At 32.9% G+C, this 20624-nt stretch overlaps 3 protein-coding genes, 1 long non-coding RNA gene and 1 other non-coding gene across 5 annotated transcripts; 3 read left to right on the forward strand and 2 right to left on the reverse strand.

Annotated features, from left to right (window-relative positions):
* Positions 1-3170: 3170 nt before the first annotated feature.
* Positions 3171-4677, reverse strand: LOC145113394 (SAGA-associated factor-like protein). Its single transcript, XM_079049495.1, has 4 exons — positions 4520-4677; positions 4137-4191; positions 3578-3886; positions 3171-3503 (listed from the first exon to the last, which is right to left on the reverse strand). Exons 2-4 carry the CDS (start codon positions 4161-4163, stop codon positions 3441-3443), a joined length of 399 nt encoding a protein of 132 aa, XP_078905621.1. The 5' UTR covers positions 4164-4191; positions 4520-4677; the 3' UTR covers positions 3171-3440.
* A 42-nt stretch (positions 4678-4719) lies between these two features.
* TRNAL-UAG (transfer RNA leucine (anticodon UAG)) lies at positions 4720-4799 on the reverse strand. The gene has a single exon. It is a non-coding gene; the product is annotated as a tRNA-Leu (tRNA).
* Positions 4800-9033: 4234 nt separating this feature from the next.
* On the forward strand, positions 9034-9612 carry LOC145114179 (uncharacterized). Its single transcript, XM_079050173.1, has one exon. The coding sequence runs from the start codon at positions 9034-9036 to the stop codon at positions 9610-9612; it is 579 nt and encodes a 192-aa protein (XP_078906299.1).
* Positions 9613-10642: 1030 nt separating this feature from the next.
* On the forward strand, positions 10643-11950 carry LOC145114180 (uncharacterized). The gene has a single exon (XM_079050174.1). The coding sequence runs from the start codon at positions 10643-10645 to the stop codon at positions 11948-11950; it is 1308 nt and encodes a 435-aa protein (XP_078906300.1).
* Positions 11951-14119: 2169 nt separating this feature from the next.
* On the forward strand, positions 14120-14822 carry LOC145112248 (uncharacterized). Its single transcript, XR_013710475.1, has 4 exons — positions 14120-14250; positions 14326-14403; positions 14504-14594; positions 14671-14822. It is a non-coding gene; the product is annotated as an uncharacterized LOC145112248 (long non-coding RNA).
* The last annotated feature ends 5802 nt before the right edge of the window (positions 14823-20624 follow it).

A 20624-nucleotide genomic window follows, 5' to 3' on the forward strand; every position in this document is an offset into this window, starting at 1 on the left:
TAGAATTAATCAATAATTTAAAAAATTAACTAAAAAAGTTAATAATCAAACAATATAATATTTATTAGGATATAAATATGAAAAAATATTAAATTAAAAGTAAAAATCCAATAAAATAGAATTAATCCATAATTTAAAAAATTAACTAAAATAATTAATAATAAAACAAACAATATAAAAGACGAAACTGTAGAAATGTTCAATAAGGGTAAAATAGTCATTTAAAAAATTAATAATTAAGCGGTTAAGTTAACGGAAGTGAGACCAAAACCACAATATAACTTGTTGAAAAAGACCTAATCTATAACTTTTCAGATATTTGAACCTTAACCACATAAAATACGAAACGACCTAGACCATTTTTACAATTTTGTCTTTCTTTCTTATTTATTTATTTATTTTTATTTTTGCTACTTTTATAGTATTCGGCGGTTCAAGAAAGTTTAATTAAAGTTGTGTTGTTTAAATATGATTTGTTGATGATGAAACAAAACAATGATTAGAAACTTTGATATGGAGAAAGTAAGAAGTGGGCAACTAAAAACAAATGGTGTCTAAGAAAAGGATGGGAGACAACTTCATCCTATCCAATCATTAATGCTTCCATGGTCCAATCACTTTTTCTTACGAATGTCAATAATATTTTATTTTGCTTTGTTTTTGTTTTTGTTTTTGTTTTGTTTTGTTCCTATGTATAAAGTTAATCATATTACATAAGTATTTTTTATATAGCATAAGGTTGACACTTTTAGTTTATATAAAAGAAAAAGAAAAAGAAAAAAAAATCTAAGAATTAATTAGTAACATCTTATAATGTTTTAATGGGCATATATATTTATCAAAGTAAACTTATCGTATATGTATTATCTTCTTGTTTGATGCCTTTTTTTGTAAGATTTGTATAGTAATTAACGGGGTTGATCCGTTGATTTTAAATGCCTTATATGAAAAAAAAATTATATATAATTTTTTTATACAAATAAAAATCATTCATAAGTCGATATTTGTTATAAAATTAATCAAAACAAAAATTATCATCGATTCGTCCCTAATATGTCAATCTGTCATAATCTATCACTATAACTTATGTACGTTCAAAAAAAAATTGGGCCTCATAAACAACATGCCCCTGTGCAGTCGTACATCCGGCGCATGCCCATGGCCAATCCTAATAAATAATAAATTTGATGCACAACTTTGTTATATAAAACTTGTGTGTACTTAACAATCACAAAATTGTTTTAATTCAAAGAAAATCCCCCGGTATAAAGGGTTTTTTATTGTGATATATGTAGTTAAGAACATCTTTTGTTTCTTTTGAAATTTTAGGAAATCTACATGTGATGAACAAGTTGTGACTTGAGGTGTTGATATTAGATAATGTTTACATGTGCGACCTAAGTAAGATCCCTTTTGAAGAATAGATATCGGAAAATAGCAAATGTGGAGCTTACTTCATGTGAAAGTTACTTTGGCACCAATGGTGTGTTAGTGTTATCAGGGGCGAAGCCAGATTTTAGGAATAAAATGGGCTTACATAGTAATAAAACAATAACAAATTATTGGTTACTAGAATTGTTTAAGAGTGAAAATTGTTGTTCGAGATAACGAATCAAAAAATCAAAGTTTACATGTCCTAAATTTGTCGACACAAATTGGTTGAAAAATAATCGAACATCTTCTTTCCGTGTTTATTATACCCTATGATTTTAAAACCCAAATTACCAATCATAATTAAATTACTAATTATAAATTACAAGAATTAAATATGCTATAAGATTTAGAGTTTACCTATTATTAGATGGAGAATGGAATCCTGCTTTAGATTAAATTACAAGGTCTTCTAAACTAGAACAAATAGTCGTAATTAAATAAAAGAGGTAGTGACTTTCAAAAAGTAAAATAGATGGAGGGGGCTTTAGGGTTTAGATTACTAAAGTGGGCTTAAAATTAATTATGAATTGAACTATTTATAATATTATTAGTAAAAGGTTAAAAGGGTTGGAGGGGGCGCAGCATCCGGCTGCCCCTCTACTAGCTCCGCCATTGAGTGTTATAAAATTTGGGTTGTGATATCCTATGGCCTCTCCACTTTCATTTTTGTTTTTATTATCAAGCTTATGAAATGAGATATATGATAGGATGTGTATATGAATTCCCATTCCCATTCCCATTATTGTCTTATTTTGTTTTCTAGTGTTATTCATTCACATCATCCAACTTTTGGACACACCTTGAGGTGCTAATGATTGTTTTAATGTGGCATGATTTTGACACCGTGTATTATTGCACAAAGTGAGTTGGGCATTATACCTTGTTTTCTTTTAAAGTTCATAATGGGGTGAATTTACAAAGTTGGCTAGTAAATTGTCGGCATAGTTTTGTTGAATTGTTCCATGCATAAGATGGACTAGATTATGAAACAATAAATGGTCTTCATATTCGCAAGTTTAGTCTCAAATAATTTTTCTATGTGGTTCTGATTTCTTATATGGTTGGCCCCTTATCGATATAAATGAAATTACTACCTTTTATAATTTAATTTATAATTTTTAATTAAAACAAAATTTAACCCCATTTGCCTGTCTATCAAATGGGTGGTGAATTGGAAGTGAAAGACAACATTCTAAGCACCAACTCTTATCATCAACATCGTCCGGCTACCATCACGCTCCGGTACACAAACCGCATGCCATGACACATCCACCATTTCTTCTATCTCCCTCTCATTTCCCTTCACGATTTCTCTTCTTTTCCTGTTCTATCTCCATCGTGCTCTCTGATTTCAACGAACATACGCACATACAGTGGCGGAGCTTGAGCTTTTGAATCAGATTCATAATCCATTGTTATTTCATTTCAATTTTATGCCTTCAGTTTGATTAGTTCGAATTCAAAATGTTCTTCACGATTTTAGTGGGTAGTTCATGATTTGAGTTCAATTTCAATGGATTCTTTCACGATTTCAATGTTTTCTTCACTCAAAATTTGAAAGTTTTAGTAGGGAAGGACATCAAGAAGCTAAAATGTGTGGGTTCTTCGATTTCAATGGGCTCTTCACCATCATCGTAGAGAGAGACCCATGTTTTATTTTCTTATCCTTTTTATTTAAAAAAAAAAAAGTAGTTATGTCATTTTTTAAACCATTATGTAATTTAGTCACGAAACAGTTAAGGTATGAATTATGATAGATATATCATTTTAAGAAACATGACCCCTTCATAATGTACATCCACCAATATACGAACAACATGTCGATCGAAAAAGCACACATTTAAACAAAAATTAGAAAAAATATAACATCAAATTACCTTAATCATGCTAACTTTGAGGCTTCGATTGTGTTTCAAAAATCAAAACTATCATAAGTATAGAGAGTTGAAAACTAGTGAAATTTATCAGTACTAAGGTGTATTGTATTGATTGTGTTTCTAACATGATTACCGATTATGTGCAGCAGCAGCTGTACTACTTCTTGTTGACTTGACACGCGCCTTCCTCCCCTGTAATTACCCAAAATAACATCATACTTTGATTTATACCATTTTTTAAATAATGAAGTATTATATATCATTACCTTCCCCATGCATTTTTCCAAATGAGGAGCGAATCTTCCAGCAACAATAGCTCTGCCACAGTTCATGCAATCGAATATTTCAGTGGCTACAGGAGGATGAGTTTGACCAAAAATGTCAACAACATATTTGCTATTTGCTTCACTATTGCTTGGATCTGCTACTCTTGCCCTAGCTTGTGCTGATAGCCTTAGTTCTTCTTCTTCATCATCTAAATTTCGGTCAAGTCCTAATCTTGCAATTCGGTGACACTCAGATGAAACATCCATGATTATAGAGCCTAGAAGTTCATCAAACAAATGAGATGCAAGCTGCACAAACAAAATCCCACCTTCGTAAATGGTACTCATAATCATGAGTCTCAAAGGCTAGAGCTATATTGCAAAATGCAAACCCATGTATCCTAGATTTGGATCTTTGATGATGAACGTAAATTTTGAGACACCCAAATTGCAGCAGCTAAAGATTAATCCGGATTATGAAAATACGAAAGCACGATTTGTACGGCATACATGATTGAACGATTGAAATAAGTATTCGAGATACGAAAATTGAAGAAACCTGTGTATTCTCAGCGGGGGAAGACATTATTCTTGACAACCAGAGTGTTCGGTACCTAACAATAACCATAGAGTGTTGATTAGAAAAATTAGTACCAATTAATCGCAAAACGTACACGGATCCGAGAACTAGGGTTTGCTCATCAGCAGTCGTACAATAAAAGCAACAAACACAATTTAGGGATTCGAATATAAACCTAGAAAATACTCAGTGGAATCATACCGAATACCAGAAACTACGAAGATATCAATACAATCCAGTAAGAAATTCTGATTAACTCAAACTAGATCAAAAGATGCTACGATTAATCAAGCAGTTGGAGGTACAATGGAATTAGCAATATATAACGGAAATCATTAACGCGAGTGATATAGACAACATACCTAAAAAGAAGTCGCTCGGAAAGTAAATGGTGGGGATTTCGCCGGGATAATCAATTTGATGGTGGCAGAGGAGATCGGGAGGAGACGGAGTGAGGGGAGAATTACGGGTTATGGATCGGGAAAAGGTCCGATTCGTATTAATTTTTGTTGTCTGCGAAAAAGGGTTTTTTATTTTAAAAAAAATATATATGTCGACAAAATGACAGCTGTGGGATTTGAACCCACGCCCTTTCGGACCAGAGCCTAAATCTGGCGCCTTAGACCACTCGGCCAAACTGTCAGATGGTATACAATTGTAAGAGAATATATATTAATCTTATCATCCTTTGGTATCATCGTGAAAAAGATAAAACTAATTAAACGCATACTCTTCTCATTGTTAAATGTTTTGTTGCAAAACTAATTAGGATATATCCATTTTCTATAAACTCTATACGAAAATAGATATAAAAATATTAACATGTGCATGTACCCAATTAGATATGGCAATTTAAATATGCATATATGTACAAGTATAAAATAACTTTAATTTGTATATATTAAAACTAGGTATATTCATAAAAAGTGGCATTTTAAAATTTGCAATATTTTGAATAATTTGGAAATAATCCAACCTTTTCATTTTGTAAAAAAAAAAAAAAAAAAATTATCATGGCCTTTGAAATAAGACATTTAGACTTATTATATACATATATTAAATCCTAACACGTATGTGAACAGTAAACTTTTACATTTTTAGAGTTTCACCACGTCACTTTCTACAGAACTACAATTTCGTCATTCTCACAAAAACACTGAATATCAGTTTGTAATTTCCTCCGCCTCTTTCTTCTTCATTCGTCTCCGACATCTCCCAGCGACTTCTCATCCAGATATTTTATACTGTGATCGTTTGAGTCTCACAACGATTTCTCATCCAAAATTTCGTCCTTCTCACAAAAACACCGAATATCAGTTTGTAATTTCCTCCGCCTCTTTATTCTTCATTCGTCTCCGACATCTCCCAGCGACTTCTCAGTCTCACAACGATTTCTCATCCAAAATAGAGGAATACGATCCCATCCAAGTAGAAAGCAATTCGATTCCTCAACACTATACGGCCGCAACGAACGTCTATACCCTGTTTAGTGAGGATTTTCGGTATGTTGTTGGTTGTTTCAATTACGTAATCATATTTCTTCAATTAGGAGCAATGTCTCTGAATGTTTCGGTTTGACAATCGACAATTTCCATTCAAGAATCAGGAATCGATTTCTGTGAACAACCACGTCTGCCATCAAACCGCCACCAAACATCAGCCTGTGTGAGGAATTTCGGTATGTTGTACGTTCTTTCAATTTCCTAATGATTTTGGTTCAATTGCTCCTCTTTCTGATCCTTCTGTGTTTTTGAGCGATGTCTCCGACTTTTTGGGTATAACTATCAACATCCCGTCCAAGAATCAACTCAGATTTCTGTCACCAAGTACATCAACAACCAAACACCTGTGTTATTGTTTACAATTCGGTATGTCTAATATTGTTTGTAATTGATCTTGATTTTCTTTATAATTGATGTTCCTTCTGTTTTTGTTAAACGAAGCCTCTCACTCTTATTTCAGGAAAAAAAAATAGAAGTTAATCTCATTTTAATTGTATAGCATGTAAACCCTCCTGATATTGTTGGCTCCAAGGATTTCCATCTACTTGAATCCCTTCGATAACTAAATTTGTATTCTATAAAGCTATTAGGTTTCAATTCCCATTTCTTAATCATTTTTTGCAATTCCAACATAACTAAATCAGAGAAAACTTGCCAGGTTCTCAATTTTCCTGGAAAATATATTCACATCCTTAAAACTTCCCAAAATGCCCCTGGAACTCTTTATGAAATTCATGGAAAAACTTGTCAGGTTCTCCATTTTGGTGCAAAAGTTCTTCACATCCTTAGAATATTAATTGCATCTTTTTTCAACCAAAATGTCTTCCTCCTGTAAACAATTAAAATTAAAAACTTCCCAAAATACCCCTAGACTCTTTTTATCCCATATATGAATTATCCAACAGTACGTTTATATAGAACAACTTTCATTAAGAGAGACATCACTATAAACAATCTCATTTAAAATATGATAATGATGTTCCATTTTTTTTTTTTTTGGGAAATGCCCTTATGCCAATTAGATTGTTATCAAACTTTTAAAGATAAAACCAACTGCATAAAAATGACGCTTTTTCTTTTAAATCACATGTCAAGTGGCTATGCCAATAATATGTTACAATCTAGATATCAAGAGGTATTTCGGTCATGATTCCCACATCTCATTTAAGCTTTAAATTAAAAAATATCACAATATGAAATTTTAAGATTAAGCAGACATGAGACTATTTCTAAATTTATCAAAATCTTAATTTTGACAGCAATAATTTTTCAATCTACAAAAAGTGTGTGCATTAGTTTTAAACGATTGGAAATTAACACAGTTAATGCAAAAGTATAGATGATGGTTCTACCAATTACAAAAAAAAAAAAAAAAATTGCATATTCAAAAGTTTTAGGTCTCGGCACTGTATATGAGGATTGCAAGAAAAGGGAAAGGATACTGTAAACATTTTAAAATTAAATTCAATGTAAAGCAAGTATGAATCGAAGGTTAATGAGTTTACAAGTAGTTTATATGAAAAAAAAAGTATATTACATTTTGACCAAAGGACAATAATGCCCTTAACCATATTTGCAAATACTAGACGGAAAATTTACCTAATAGCTTTTCTATCACAAAATTTTCAATACCTTTTAAACTATTTAACTAAAACATAAATCATACACATTAGTGAATTTATGAAAGAAAATTTTAAGTAAAATCTATGTTTCTCATTACATTCTATAGTACGTAGCTGTAATATGGAAATATATATAGTATATTGCTATTTTGTGGATCCTCTCCTTCCAAGTTCATTCAATCTGCTAATAATTTCTAAAAAATACAGCATGCCTCTAACAATCAAGTTATATTAATGTATTTTTAAATTTTAGACAATTTATCATGCATTTTCTGCAATGACAATAATGCCACTAACATTTTTTTTTTTGAATATTTTACCTAATAACAACTAAAGAAAACCCTAATCATATTCTATGATTTTATATTGCATTTTCACATAACTACATAATGCACTAGAGCGTATTTATTAATGCTAGAAGAAAAAATTTACCTACAAAAAATAACATAACCTGTTCAATTATACTGTGTAACACATGTAAATGAAAAAATATGATACAAACCTGAAATAATTCCATACAACAGCTCTAATTAAGTAACAGATCAACATATTTATAAGGTTCTGAGGTAAATTTGGTCATGAATAAACAAAACTATGGTAGCAACAAAATTTTCCTAGATGACATGCCCTATATGATACCAAGAATTTGTCTATTTGTCAATTTATTCACAAGACCTTATAGCTATGGAATGAGACTTGATACCATATATAGATTCAGATTCATGTAATTTCAGTTGGTAATTTTTGTCTACATAAAATTTTAAAGTTTTACTTGCATTATGTTAATAATGCCACTATTTTTTTTTTCTTTTTTCTTTTTTCTTCTTTTCTTTCTTTTTTTTTTTTTAAATGTAAGAAAGAAGCTTCATAGCCATCTTACATACTGATACACATAAACCCCTAATCTTATTCTATGCTTTTATATTGCATTTTCACAGAAGGAGAAAATGCCATTAACCATATTAAAATGTTAGACAAAATTTAATACAGAAATATGCTACAAATTTAAAAAAAAATCCCATACAACAACTTTAATCGAGTAATAGATCAAACATCAACCCTTTGGATATATAGTATGCAATTGTAATATGACTTCTAACTAATACACATGGAGCCTTTGCATTCAACTAGATTAGTGTTAATATAGAATTGTAAAATTTTTGTTTATAACCTTTTCATATTCACCTCTACCTAGTAGCTATACAAAGATTCTATCGATTAATACAATCATACAATAGCCTATTAATCTCTTCTAAATGTGTGTTAAAAATACTCCAACAATTGGTTACTAACTAAAGTAGTTAGTTTCAAAAATACATTTTTTGAGTCTAATTTTCCATTTCATTTACATATAAAGTATGTTAAGCGTCGATAAATTTTGGGTTTCCATTTCTGTAAAGCCTTCTTCAAATGCCTCCAAAACGGCGACATATGGATTCTACTTCCAATACAATAGTCCCCCGTCAATCACGTCGTTCACGCAGGAGTTCACTTTTAGTGGAGATACCAACGTTGCCTTTTTATTATGACTGTGGAAATTGTACCTGTGTATGTGAGTATTGTGGGGCTTATTTTTGGTATCATGAGAGAGTATTGTATTTATCCAGAGCCAATCATCCACAATATACAAAATGTTGTAAGTCGGGTAATGTAGTTCTTCCCTACCCTCTTCGTCCGCCTGATGTGCTTATGCAATTCTACGAAGATGATCACTTCATGCATAACATAAGAGCATATAATTCCATGTTCTCTATGACGTCTTTTGGTGCAAACGAAGACGACTCAATCAACAAAGGTCGTGCACCATATGTGTTTAAGGTTAGTGGTCAGATTTACCATTGGATAGGCTCTTTTTATCCTCAAGACATTCATCAACCCCGTTTTCTCCAATTGTACATGTGTGATACTGAAAATGAGGTTGCTAATAGACTTCGTTCTTTTCATGATGGGGAAGTACTTTTGTCTGCAGATGTTGTAGAATCCTTAAGTCATATGTTACACACACATAATGAGTATGTTCGTACATTTAAGACTGCGAAAGAAATAGCTCAGTCAATGAATTTAGATTCATATGGTGTACGTTTATTTAGTGTTGTACCTGACAGAAGATATGGGCCACCGGCCCCTGGAAGTTTAGGTTGCATTGTTTGTGGTGATGATGTTACTGGGGCTGTCTATGACATTGTTGTCTATTCAAAGTCTGGGTCACCTCGGCGTGTCAGTAAGCTTCATCCAACTTACATGCCTTTGCAGTATCCATTACTGTTCCCGTACGGTGAAGAAGGATGGTCTCCTGGCTTGCATCTATGTATTAACTCTGACAGAAGTTAAACAAATAATATGTATTACAGTTATCAAATTCATGATCGACATACTTACTCTCTTATTTTACGTGCACGCCGTCTTTTCCACCAGTATTTAGTGGATGCATATACTTGCATTGAACAATCTAGGCTTGACTTTATTGAACACCATCAGCAACAATTGCGTATAGAGTACATCAACGGTGTTTACGACGCTTTGTCCAAGGGTGATTCGAACACGCATGTCATTGGAAAGCATGTATTTCTACCTGCAACTTTCGTTGGGGCACCTAGGTATATGTATAAACACTATCAGGACGCTCTTTCCATATGCAAAGTTCATGGTAAGCCACAATATTTCATCACTTTCACTTGCAATGTTAAATGGCCTGAGTATAGAAGATACATGGATGCTATTGGTCAACGTGATATTCAAAACAGACCAGATATCATTGCACGCATCTTTAAAATCAAAGTTCATGCTTTCATTAACTTCCTTAAAGAGGACAGAACTTTTGGAGATGTTAGTGCATGTAAGTTTTTGTTCTCTTATTTCATTCTTCCTATTTATTGCCTTCTATTCCTTTATGTCTTATATAACATCATTATGAAATATTCTATTCATAGATCTTTACACAATTGAATTCCAAAAAAGGGGTTTACCACATTGCCATACATTATTATGGGTAACGTCACCCTATAAAATTCAAGAAGGTGCAGATATTAATAAATAAATAACCGCTGAACTTCCTGATCCCATACTTGAACCAACACTATATAGGACTGTTACTACATGCATGCTACATGGTCCTTGTGGTTCACTGAATATTGGTGCCCCTTGTATGGTAGATGATAGATGTAAGAAACTATTTCCAAAACCGTTCAACCCATTAACAACTTTTGATGAAAATGGTTACGTGCATTATAAAAGACGTGTTGGATCGTATCATGTCCTACAAAGTGGGATTAGAACTGATAACGACTATGTAGTGCCATACAATAAATGTTTGTGTAGTCGATTTAATGCTCACATCAATGTCGAATATTGTGGTTGGAATATGATGATTAAGTACTTATTTAAGTACATTTCAAAGGGGGTTGATCGCGTTCGTTTCACTCTTCAAACATCAGAGGCAAATACTCCTACTATTTCCTCTACCATACCTGTCGCTGTAAATGAAATCAAGTCGTTTCTTGATGGTCGATATATATGTCCACACGAAGCAGCATGGCGCATCCTCAATTTCCCCATTCATGAACGAGATCCACCTGTACAAGTCTTGGCCGTCCATTTGGAGGGGATGCAACCTACTATTTTCAAAGAAAACAATCAATTAAGCTCTCTAATTGATACCCCAGTTTTTGGTGTTACCACTTTAACGGAATGGTTGCACAATAATCAACGTCATGGTCGAGGAATTGACTTGACATACAATGATTACCCTTCTAAATACAGTTGGGACACCAAAGATAAGAGATGGATTCATAGGACTACCACAATAAATACTACCATTGGCAGACTTGCATATGTACATCCAACAGCTGGGGACTTATTCTATCTACGGATTTTACTATTCCATCAAAAAGGATGTAAATCATTCTATGACATTAGAACCGTTCGTGAAAACACATACTCAACTTTTCGTGATGCATGTGAAGCATTAGGGTTAACTGGTGACGATAAGGAGTGGCTAACAGCATTTGAAGAAGCATCGTCTTGGGCAACCTCATCTGAACTTCGTTCTCTATTCTGTCATCTACTTTTGTATTGTGAAGTAGGAAACCCTCTTTTGTTATGGGAAGTCGCAAAACCTAAAATGGGCGATGACATAACCCATACATTCACTTCCAATTCTACAGATCCAAATGTAGTTCTACGTGTTGATACACTAGAACAACAAATACTTCTCGAAATTCAAAAGACACTACTAGCTTCAACACCTTCCAAATCACTTGCTGACTTTGGATTGCCAATGCCATCTCCATATCTTCTTTCCATTCTCAGAAATCGTCTTTTTATTGAAGAGACTAATTATGATACAAATCTCTTAATTTCTCAAAATACATCCATGGTATCACAATTGAATCCGGATCAACTTACAATTTATGAAAGAGTTGTGGATGCTGAACGAAACAAAAAGCAACTGCTATTATTTGTATATGGATCTGGTGGTACAGGAAAAACTTTTTTATGGACAACTATACTTTCATATTTCAGATCTAAGGGAAAGATTATACTGGCTGTTGCCGCCTCAGGCATTCCATCCCTTTTGTTGCCTTCAGGTCGTACTGCTCATTCTAGATTTGTTATTCCAATTGACTTTACAGACAAGTCTTCCTGTAATATTAAAAAAAAACACAGCTAGCAGAGCTCCTAAAGAGGACTTCTGTGATCATATGGGATGAAGCTCCAATGAGTGATCGTCGTTGCTTTGAGTTTCTTGATTAATCAGTAAAATATGTCCTTGAGGATGATAACCATCTTTTTGGTGGGATGTTAATGCTCCTAGGAGGTGACTTTCGACAAACTCTTCCTGTTCAACCTAAAAGTAGAAAATCACAAATAATTAGCCTAACTCTACCTATTCCTATCTATGGTCACATTTTACGGTATTCAAATTGTATCATAATATGCGTTTATCCCAACCGGTCAATTCAAATAAGGATGTTAATCGAATATCACAGTTTGCTTCATGGCTTCTCGATATTGGAAATGGAAATATTGGAACACCAGACAAGAATGATCCAGAAAGCACAAACATTATACAAATACCTCATTGTTTCCTTATCGAATCAAGAGACAAAGGATTAGAATCACTAATACATTTTGTATATGGCAAAGATATAATTTCCAATCCATCACCTGAAGAGTTATCTGTTAGAGCCATTATTTGTCCAAAAAATGAAACAGCTGATCAAGTCAATGCTTTAATTCTATCAAAAACTAATAGTCAAGGGGTGGTATACAACAGCTGTGATTCTATTAAGTCACAAACCCATGATAGCTTAGAATTAGATACCTTATATCCCCAAGATTATTTAAACAATCTTCACTTTTCTGGTATTCCTTCACATACATTAAATTTGAAAGTTAATATTCCGGTTATGCTAATGAGGAATATCAATCAACGAGAAGGTTTTGTAATGGAACACGTTTGATTGTTACACAATTATTACCATCTGTGAGTGAAGCTTCCATAATAACAGGAATATCTGTTGGGAAAAGGGTGTACATTCCAAGAATAAAATTTGTACATAATACCTCTGACCTACCTTTTATATTTATCAGAAAACAATTTCCTCTTAAAGTATGTTACACAATGACTATAAACAAAAGTCAAGACCAATCTCTTAAAAAGGTAGGTTTATACCTCACAAACTCTGTTTTCACACACGGACAACTATATGTGGCTTTGTCAAGAGCTACCTCACCAGATTCGATAAAGATTCTGCTACAACAAGAAGATGCATTACCATTCAACTGTACCAGAAATGTCGTCTTCAAGGATTTGTTAGCAAGAGTTAATATGCAAGAGTTAATATGCAAGAGGTTATTACACCACATTTATATTTTCAAATCATCTAATAGCTAAGATAATTCTATCACCCAAAATCTCATCTTTTCTACCTGTTTTGCAATTATACTTATTATAAACATCTAATACCTAAAATATATGCTAGGAAATAACCATCATATTTTTAAAACTATTTTAACAATGTTTTTTTAATTGCAGAGCAATCTCGTCAAACATGGATAGAATATCAAAACTCCACTTTGGTTCACCAGGAAATTCACTTGAAATCCGTTTCTTGCGAAAATGGACACTACAATTCAGAAAGGACGAGACATGGTTTATCGTGATTGATGAGCATGTAAGGATTTATATATATATATATATATATATATATATATATATATATATATATATATATATATATATAATTCACTCTTGTACAAAGTAATTCATATATAAAACACCCTAACACATTTATTTGACCAGGGAGATACAATTCAGCTACTTGCACAAAAGACAAATCAAGGATCCACAGAAACTTCATTACTACTCTCTCGATGTTATCGTATTAAGGACTATACATGCACTGAGCCAGATAAATATCAAAAGGTCTTAGATCACCTAGTACACATGAATATTGGTGAAGCATCAATAATTGAGGAAATTCCAAACCACAATGCACTTCCACTAACATGGTTCCGCTTCAGTCCAAGATCACACTTTCAAATGATAGCAGACCAAAACTTGGAGCATCCAGGTACATTTATAACATCAACCCAAACATCATTACTTTAATGCAAAAAATTTGGTATACTCTAATTTGTCACTAATATTACGCTTACAATTACATTCAGATTTCATAGGCGTGCTCATCAAAATGAAAGATCGCGAAAAAAAACAAGGAACCTTTCATGGTTATGACTTTAACAGAGGAAAAGTAAGTACATATTCTTCATAAGAAAACATATTACCTACTATATTTCCTTTAATTATTATTAATGACAAAACCGGTTCAAGTGCGGAGGAGATTACCATACTCTTATGGAAGGAATGCATAGATTCGCCAGACAAATTCAATCGAAATGCCCTTACATCAAACTCTAACACGGTGGTACTAGCTTTCACCAATGTCAAGTCCACTATGTACAATGGTAAGTAATAACAAAGACCCTTATTATAATACTCACTTCACACTATGCTAAAATACCATCTTACTGCACATGAAGATTGACATTGACAAGCACCAGCGCAACACACATGTACGTCAATCCCAAAATACCAGAAACGGACACACTCATTACAAGGTATGTTATACTGCTTCTACCAAATCTTAACCATACTTAACCAAACTATAAACTACATAATATACAACATTTATTCACTAACAAGTTTCCATTAATACAGATTTGGTACCCAATTTCACTCAAAATCATCATCAACTGTGATAAATACTACATTACAACGCTTAAAGAGCTCAGATTTCTCTCAAATAGTGGTAAAAAGTTTTCTTTTGTATAATACTACTATTTCATACATAAAAATCACTAACATACATCTATAACATGTTCAAGGACAATGTATATGTTTTAATGACCATACTATCTGATTTCACATTCAAAGATGTATGGTACCACGTTACATGTACCACATGTGGTAAATCAACACACAAAAAAGGTGATGGATGGTTTTGTGTTTCCCATGGGCCCATAAATGAACCAAAACTTTTGTAAGTACTCCCTCTCCCATGTATACCTTATATATTTATAAAAATCACACATAACATCACTTCTCTTTCCACATATATAAAATCTCAACAGTACTCACAGATAATACAGATACCACAACAGTTTTCATGTCTAATGAAGCAACCTGTACTCTGCTAAATGCGACTACACAAGAAATCCTAGACCGCTTTCCTAGTCAAGATAGAAAAACTTTACCTGAACCACTCGAACGTTGTAAAGGGTTGACAAAGAATGTCTATGTAGAATGCACAAAACTTTCTTCCACTAGAAATATCCGTTTCACAGTCACCACAATCAGTGACATAAAAACACCACAACCAACAATCTTATCAACACAAAAAACACAAACTACACCTTCAACACCAATGGAACAACAAACCACAACAACTATGGAGTCCCTCACCCCTACTAAATCACGTGAAACTGGAAAACGACTCCAAATGGAACATACAGGTAAAAACAACTTATAGCAGTTTATTTATTGCATACACATAATTAACATCTTACATTTCATAGATACACCAAAAAAACCACGTCCCAAACGAGAGAAATACAGAAACCACGGCGAAGCAGACGAAGGAACACATGCCAAAAAGCAATGAAACTATTTGATATTTTCATAACATACTTAGACTTAACCTAAACTCTCTTTATTATAGCTTTATGTCCATATTATAGACTACATTCAACACATTATGTTTATAAACAATAATCTGTAAATATTCAATAAAACTATGTCATATTCAGACAAAAAAATTCCAAACACTTGTAATCTTTTATTGTTTCCATAGATTTGTTTGATATCTAATGACATTTACTTTTCAATTTGTAGTTTTTAGTGTGTTTATTGTTCATGTTTATAGTCGTGTGTATGAGAAGTGTTGGTATCTATTGAACCATTTTTGTTCATGTTGTACAAAATAGAAGTTTGTTTTACGTTGCAAAAGCAATAACTTTACGACATCCTTCGATTTTGAATCCATTCAAGATTTCACGTCATAAACAAAGTTATTTCGCGTTTTAAAGATTTGCATGGGTAACGTTTTTTTCTTCAACTATATACATCTATCATAACCAATCTCAACTAACAATAGTAAACTTTATGACTATTAAAATTTCACCATATAACTCAATAAATATTCACCATCTATATTTTGAATAATGTCTCTTAACTCTGCGGTTTGACGTTTCAGACTATTTCTCGTCCAAAGTCAGAATTTCAATTTTCATTATCAACACCCAATAGTGCTCTATTACTACTACCAAACGTCCGCCAATAACGTGACACGTGGTTCACCACGGGTTCACACACTAGTTTCTGATTAAATTTAGAGCTAATTAAAACTCTCATTTCTAAAAAAAAATACATTTTGTATTCAAATTTCAGATTCTAAATCTCGAAACAGGAAAACGTATTTGGAATTTTCAAAAACATGTTTGAAATCTTATCAACAATTTTGAAATTTCAAAAAAATTATTTATTTTTCTAAAATCTAACATAAAGTTAAAGAGGTAATACCATACAAGGGCATACAAGTTAGGACAAATTTCATATAAGTCATTTTGTTATCACTTTCTTTTCACACTGCTTTTGTAACATCATGTTTTTTGGGCTAGAAATTTTGAGTAAATTTAAAATTTTTATTTTAATAAATTAAAATAAATAAATAAATAATCAAGTTAGAATAATATGAAAAATAAAAATAATCTACTATAATAGTTAATGATAAGTCAGAAAGGTAAAATGTAGATATTATAACAATTTGGGTTTTGGGGTTAAAAATGTTAAAGTGGTGAAAGTGTGTTTAACCTGAGGGTTGACTCACTTAAATGATTTTTAGACCATTAAAATCATGAAAGGGATTGGAAGGGACCAAAGAGTTAACTCCTAAAGTTAAAAAACTACTAGTTATTGGAATGGGACCATTATTGACAAATTGTAAGGATGTAAGAGTAGAAAGTAAAAATATGAGAAATAAGAGTGTAACTCTCCCTCCCATTCCATGAGATCATGTTTTAATGAACTAGAGAGCTCTTAGGTAGTGATTTCATGAGATAACTGATGAGTTTTCTAGGTTACAACAAAGAATATTTATGTAGCGGAATCATAATCATATTATGGGTCCATGCAACCTAGAAGACTATGGTATTTTCTCAAGTTATAATTGATGGGTTTTGAGCACTACAACATTCCTATGGTGTACACGCAACCCTAATGCTTTGGATCTAGGTTTTTCTCAAGTTATACATGCAAATAATCATCCAAAGCATAAATCCTAAGACTAGCATACACAATTTCGAAATTCATATGTAAAATAGGGTTTGGAACATTACCTCACTTGTTATGTAGAAATAACAAGTATAATCCTTCTTGATCTTGACTTCTAAAAGCCTAGTGCCCCAAGTGTTGCACCTCTAATGGAGTCACAAACACCCAATGGGTGTTATTTCGAGGACTTAAATCAACCAACTTGAATTTCTCCCTTGTAGATGTCTAGTTCTGACAACTATGGTCTTTCTGAATCTTTTGAATATAAATTTACTTATAAAGATGATATTCCACGAGACGATCGAGGTGAAATATTAATCCCTTTTTCGTGATGTAGTGGAACTTCTCTTCCTCCACCTCCTCCAATAATTCCCCCTGACCCACAAGTTCAAAGACTTGAAAAGTTCAAGGTCACTCAAGCCCTATTGGCTAGCAAACACCAAGATGGAAGGTCTGTGTGTGCACATGTCTTGGAGATGAAGTCACACACTGACAGGCTAGGAATGTTGGGTGTCGTTGTTTCAAGGAAGTTGTTTGTTGACTCGGTTCTTCAATCACTTCCTAAGTCATATAACGGGTTCTTTAAGGACTACTATATGGGAGATCACGACATGACCCTTATTGATCTAACATATTTGCTTGTTGCTGCTGAATCAGGAATGATTTGGTTCACTGGTAATGCAAATTTGATTGGAATATATATTTCCCAGACTTCCATGGACATTGACAATGGAAACATTGGAAGTACAGAAAAGCTTTCTCTTTCCAATGGAAAGGGATCGGTCATGGTCAAGTCATTTGACCAAATGGTAAATAGAAAGGCTAAGTCTGAGATAGTTCCATGTACCATTCCCAAAGAGTCCATATGTTTATATTGCCAAGAGAAGGGGCATTGGTTGCGAAGCTGACATATTTACCTGAAAGATCGCAAGGATGGTAAAGTCAAAAGTTTGACTCTGCTTCAGGTAAGTCCACTATCTAACTCTATTAAGTTCCTATTTGGAGATTCTTAATACATGATGTAATGTAATTACATTTTAATGTTTTGTAGGATCGAAGAATAGAAAGGAAACTGAAAGGAAGAGTAAGCTGATTCTGATCGTGAAGAGATGGATTTCGATCGCATGGTTTGATGATCATAATTTTGAGCTGCTGCTTAAGAGTTATGATAGATTGCTTAGGAATCGATAACAACATAGTTTCCATATGTATTTGCATTGCAAGGAAAAGTTTTCCGCAATTTTAATAAATAAATTTTGATTTTATTTTATTTTAAGTTTCCTTACAATGACATTTGTGAAAACTGTTGTCTATATGTTTCCATTGATAGCAATATTGGAAAATGGATTTGATTCTTTCGTTTGTGGTAGTGTCAAGATTTACCAAATAAGGAAGGATTCTCATCACCCAAGTTTCAGTTGGATAGAAACGTGGAATCATACAACTTGGATTGTGTGATGAATGAGAACTTCATATTTGGGAAATTAAGACTAACTCCTTGTTCACATGTATATGTGAGTCAAGTGAAGGACTAGGGGATCGGGTACACTTGGTTGTGCGCTGGTCAGGTCCACCGCAAAGAATGATAAGACTATTTGTTATGATTTACTAAAGTTTAGTAAATATGGTTATGCTTACAAGATTAAGTGTAATTCTGAATCATTGGAAAAGTTTCAATGCATGGCAGAACGAATAAGAAGAATCAAATTAGGCAGAAAGATAAAAGTTTCTCCAATCTGAGAAGAAGGGAAAGTACTTGAGTGTCGTGTTTTATGATTATCTTAGTGATTATTAAACCATATCACAATTGATCCTCTAAGAATATCTTAGTGCATTTGTATGGCTAAGAAGAGGAATCGTGAATTGTTGAAATGGTTAAATCAAGAAGATAAATCATACTTCGTTCCAAAATCAGGTCTTAGAGTCATACTTTAAGATTGTAACTTGAGTGACATGATCTTAAGAAAGGTTTATAACACTCATCAAATGTAGAGTAAAATGTTTCTTACTCTTGTACATTTGAAATTGGAAAGTTGTGATGTTTTGGATAAGACAAAGACCAACTAAGACCAATTGTGTGAAGTGTTTGTCTTGATAAGAAACCACACTAACTCTTGAATATTTGTTTGTCAAGTAATGTTCCTTGACAAAGTGAATCTTATAGGTCAATAGGTCAGTGGGAGTATTAAAGATCTTGAATAGCTTCAAGAACTAATCAAGAGTAAACATATTGTTAATCACTAGCACACGACTTGAGGTTTGTAACCTATCGTGTTGACATATTCTTGTTTCTATGCCCATTCCAGTTAAAGTTGACGATGCATGTGAGTTCTCTGAGTGCTCAATTGTTTGCATAACAACTTGGAAGCAATGGTAGGCACTTGTGCTGCCAGGTGGCAAGAAATTAAGATTGAACAAGTTCAGTCTATATGAGTTTGGATTTGTCACTAACCTTGTCTTGTGATTATGGTTATGACAAATTCACATGGATAGGAATACATACACAATAAAATCTAAGTGTCATAAGGTTTTTCTCCGCTTCATGAGAATGATTGTGAGGAAACGCTTTCACTAAGTAGATTTTAAGGAGATAGCAATTGTGAGAAATGGCAAAAGGTCTAAACATTTGAGACTTATTGTTGTAAGTTCTAAAATTGTCTAGACACACATGTGTGCTATCTAAGGAAAAGGGTATGAGTTTGAGAAGCTTAGATAAAGGCTTATCAAAGCATCTCGTGTCAGAAATTTGAACTTTGGTAAGAAAGTAAATAAGTATTGATTTTTAGACGTCCAGCTGATTTCTGGTTAAATGTCAAAACTAGTGGGAGCATAAGTGTTATGCTAGTAAGATAATAATTATTATGCTACTGGGAGAATAATTATTATGGTAAGTGTTGCGAGTTAGCAATGTTAATTATAGAAAACAAAAGTTTCAATTCGCAAAGTTGCAGGGTTTGAAAAGTTGTTTTGATATAATTAAGGGAGAGGAATTCATACTTCATTTTCGAATCTAAAAGCTTAGATTGAGATTTTAATCGAATTTAGTCATGGAAATATGTGAATGTTATGTTGAAATGATTCAACATAAGGAAATTCTATATGTGGAAATATTATAGCGAAAGACTGGTAAAGTATCATGTCTTTATGGAGACATTATAAATCGTATTCAATATGCTTCAGATATAGGATCGATTACATAAGCTATAATATTAATATGTTTTAATTTTCCATATGCCTAGGGCATTAAGAGGGAAAATGGACTAGAACGAGATATGACTAAAATGGTTAAGCAATTGTCGAGGACAATATGAGGTTTACCAAAGATTGGTTGCTCATGGATAGTTGGAACTAAAGTGTAAATTTTGGAAGGACCATATTGACATACTCTGAGAAGAGGTAACTCTTGTTCAGAAGTGATAGTCAAAATGGGATTATGGAAATGTTTCATAAGTGGAAGTTGATCATAAAATATGTGTAAGATTAGAAACCTTAATGCAAGAAGGATGTTCAA

The sequence above is a fragment of the Lactuca virosa genome, chromosome 5 (genome assembly GCF_052849685.1).
Source record: "Lactuca virosa cultivar CGN04683 chromosome 5, Lactuca_virosa_CGN04683_v6, whole genome shotgun sequence".
NCBI lineage: Eukaryota > Viridiplantae > Streptophyta > Magnoliopsida > Asterales > Asteraceae > Lactuca > Lactuca virosa.

What these genes read in the sequence shown, in the direction of transcription:
- LOC145113394 (XM_079049495.1), bottom strand. Translation starts at nt 4,163, where the DNA reads ATGTCTTCCCCCGCTGAGAATACACAG. An exon ending in CCCCCGCTGAGAATACACAG is followed by an intron (nt 3,887 to 4,136) that starts GTTTCTTCAATT and finishes TTGTTTGTGCAG; the next exon opens with CTTGCATCTCATTTGTTTGA. An exon ending in TGGAAAAATGCATGGGGAAG is followed by an intron (nt 3,504 to 3,577) that starts GTAATGATATAT and finishes GGGTAATTACAG; the next exon opens with GGGAGGAAGGCGCGTGTCAA.
- LOC145114179 (XM_079050173.1), top strand. Translation starts at nt 9,034, where the DNA reads ATGACGTCTTTTGGTGCAAACGAAGACGACTCAATCAACAAAGGTCGT.
- LOC145114180 (XM_079050174.1), top strand. Translation starts at nt 10,643, where the DNA reads ATGATGATTAAGTACTTATTTAAGTACATTTCAAAGGGGGTTGATCGC.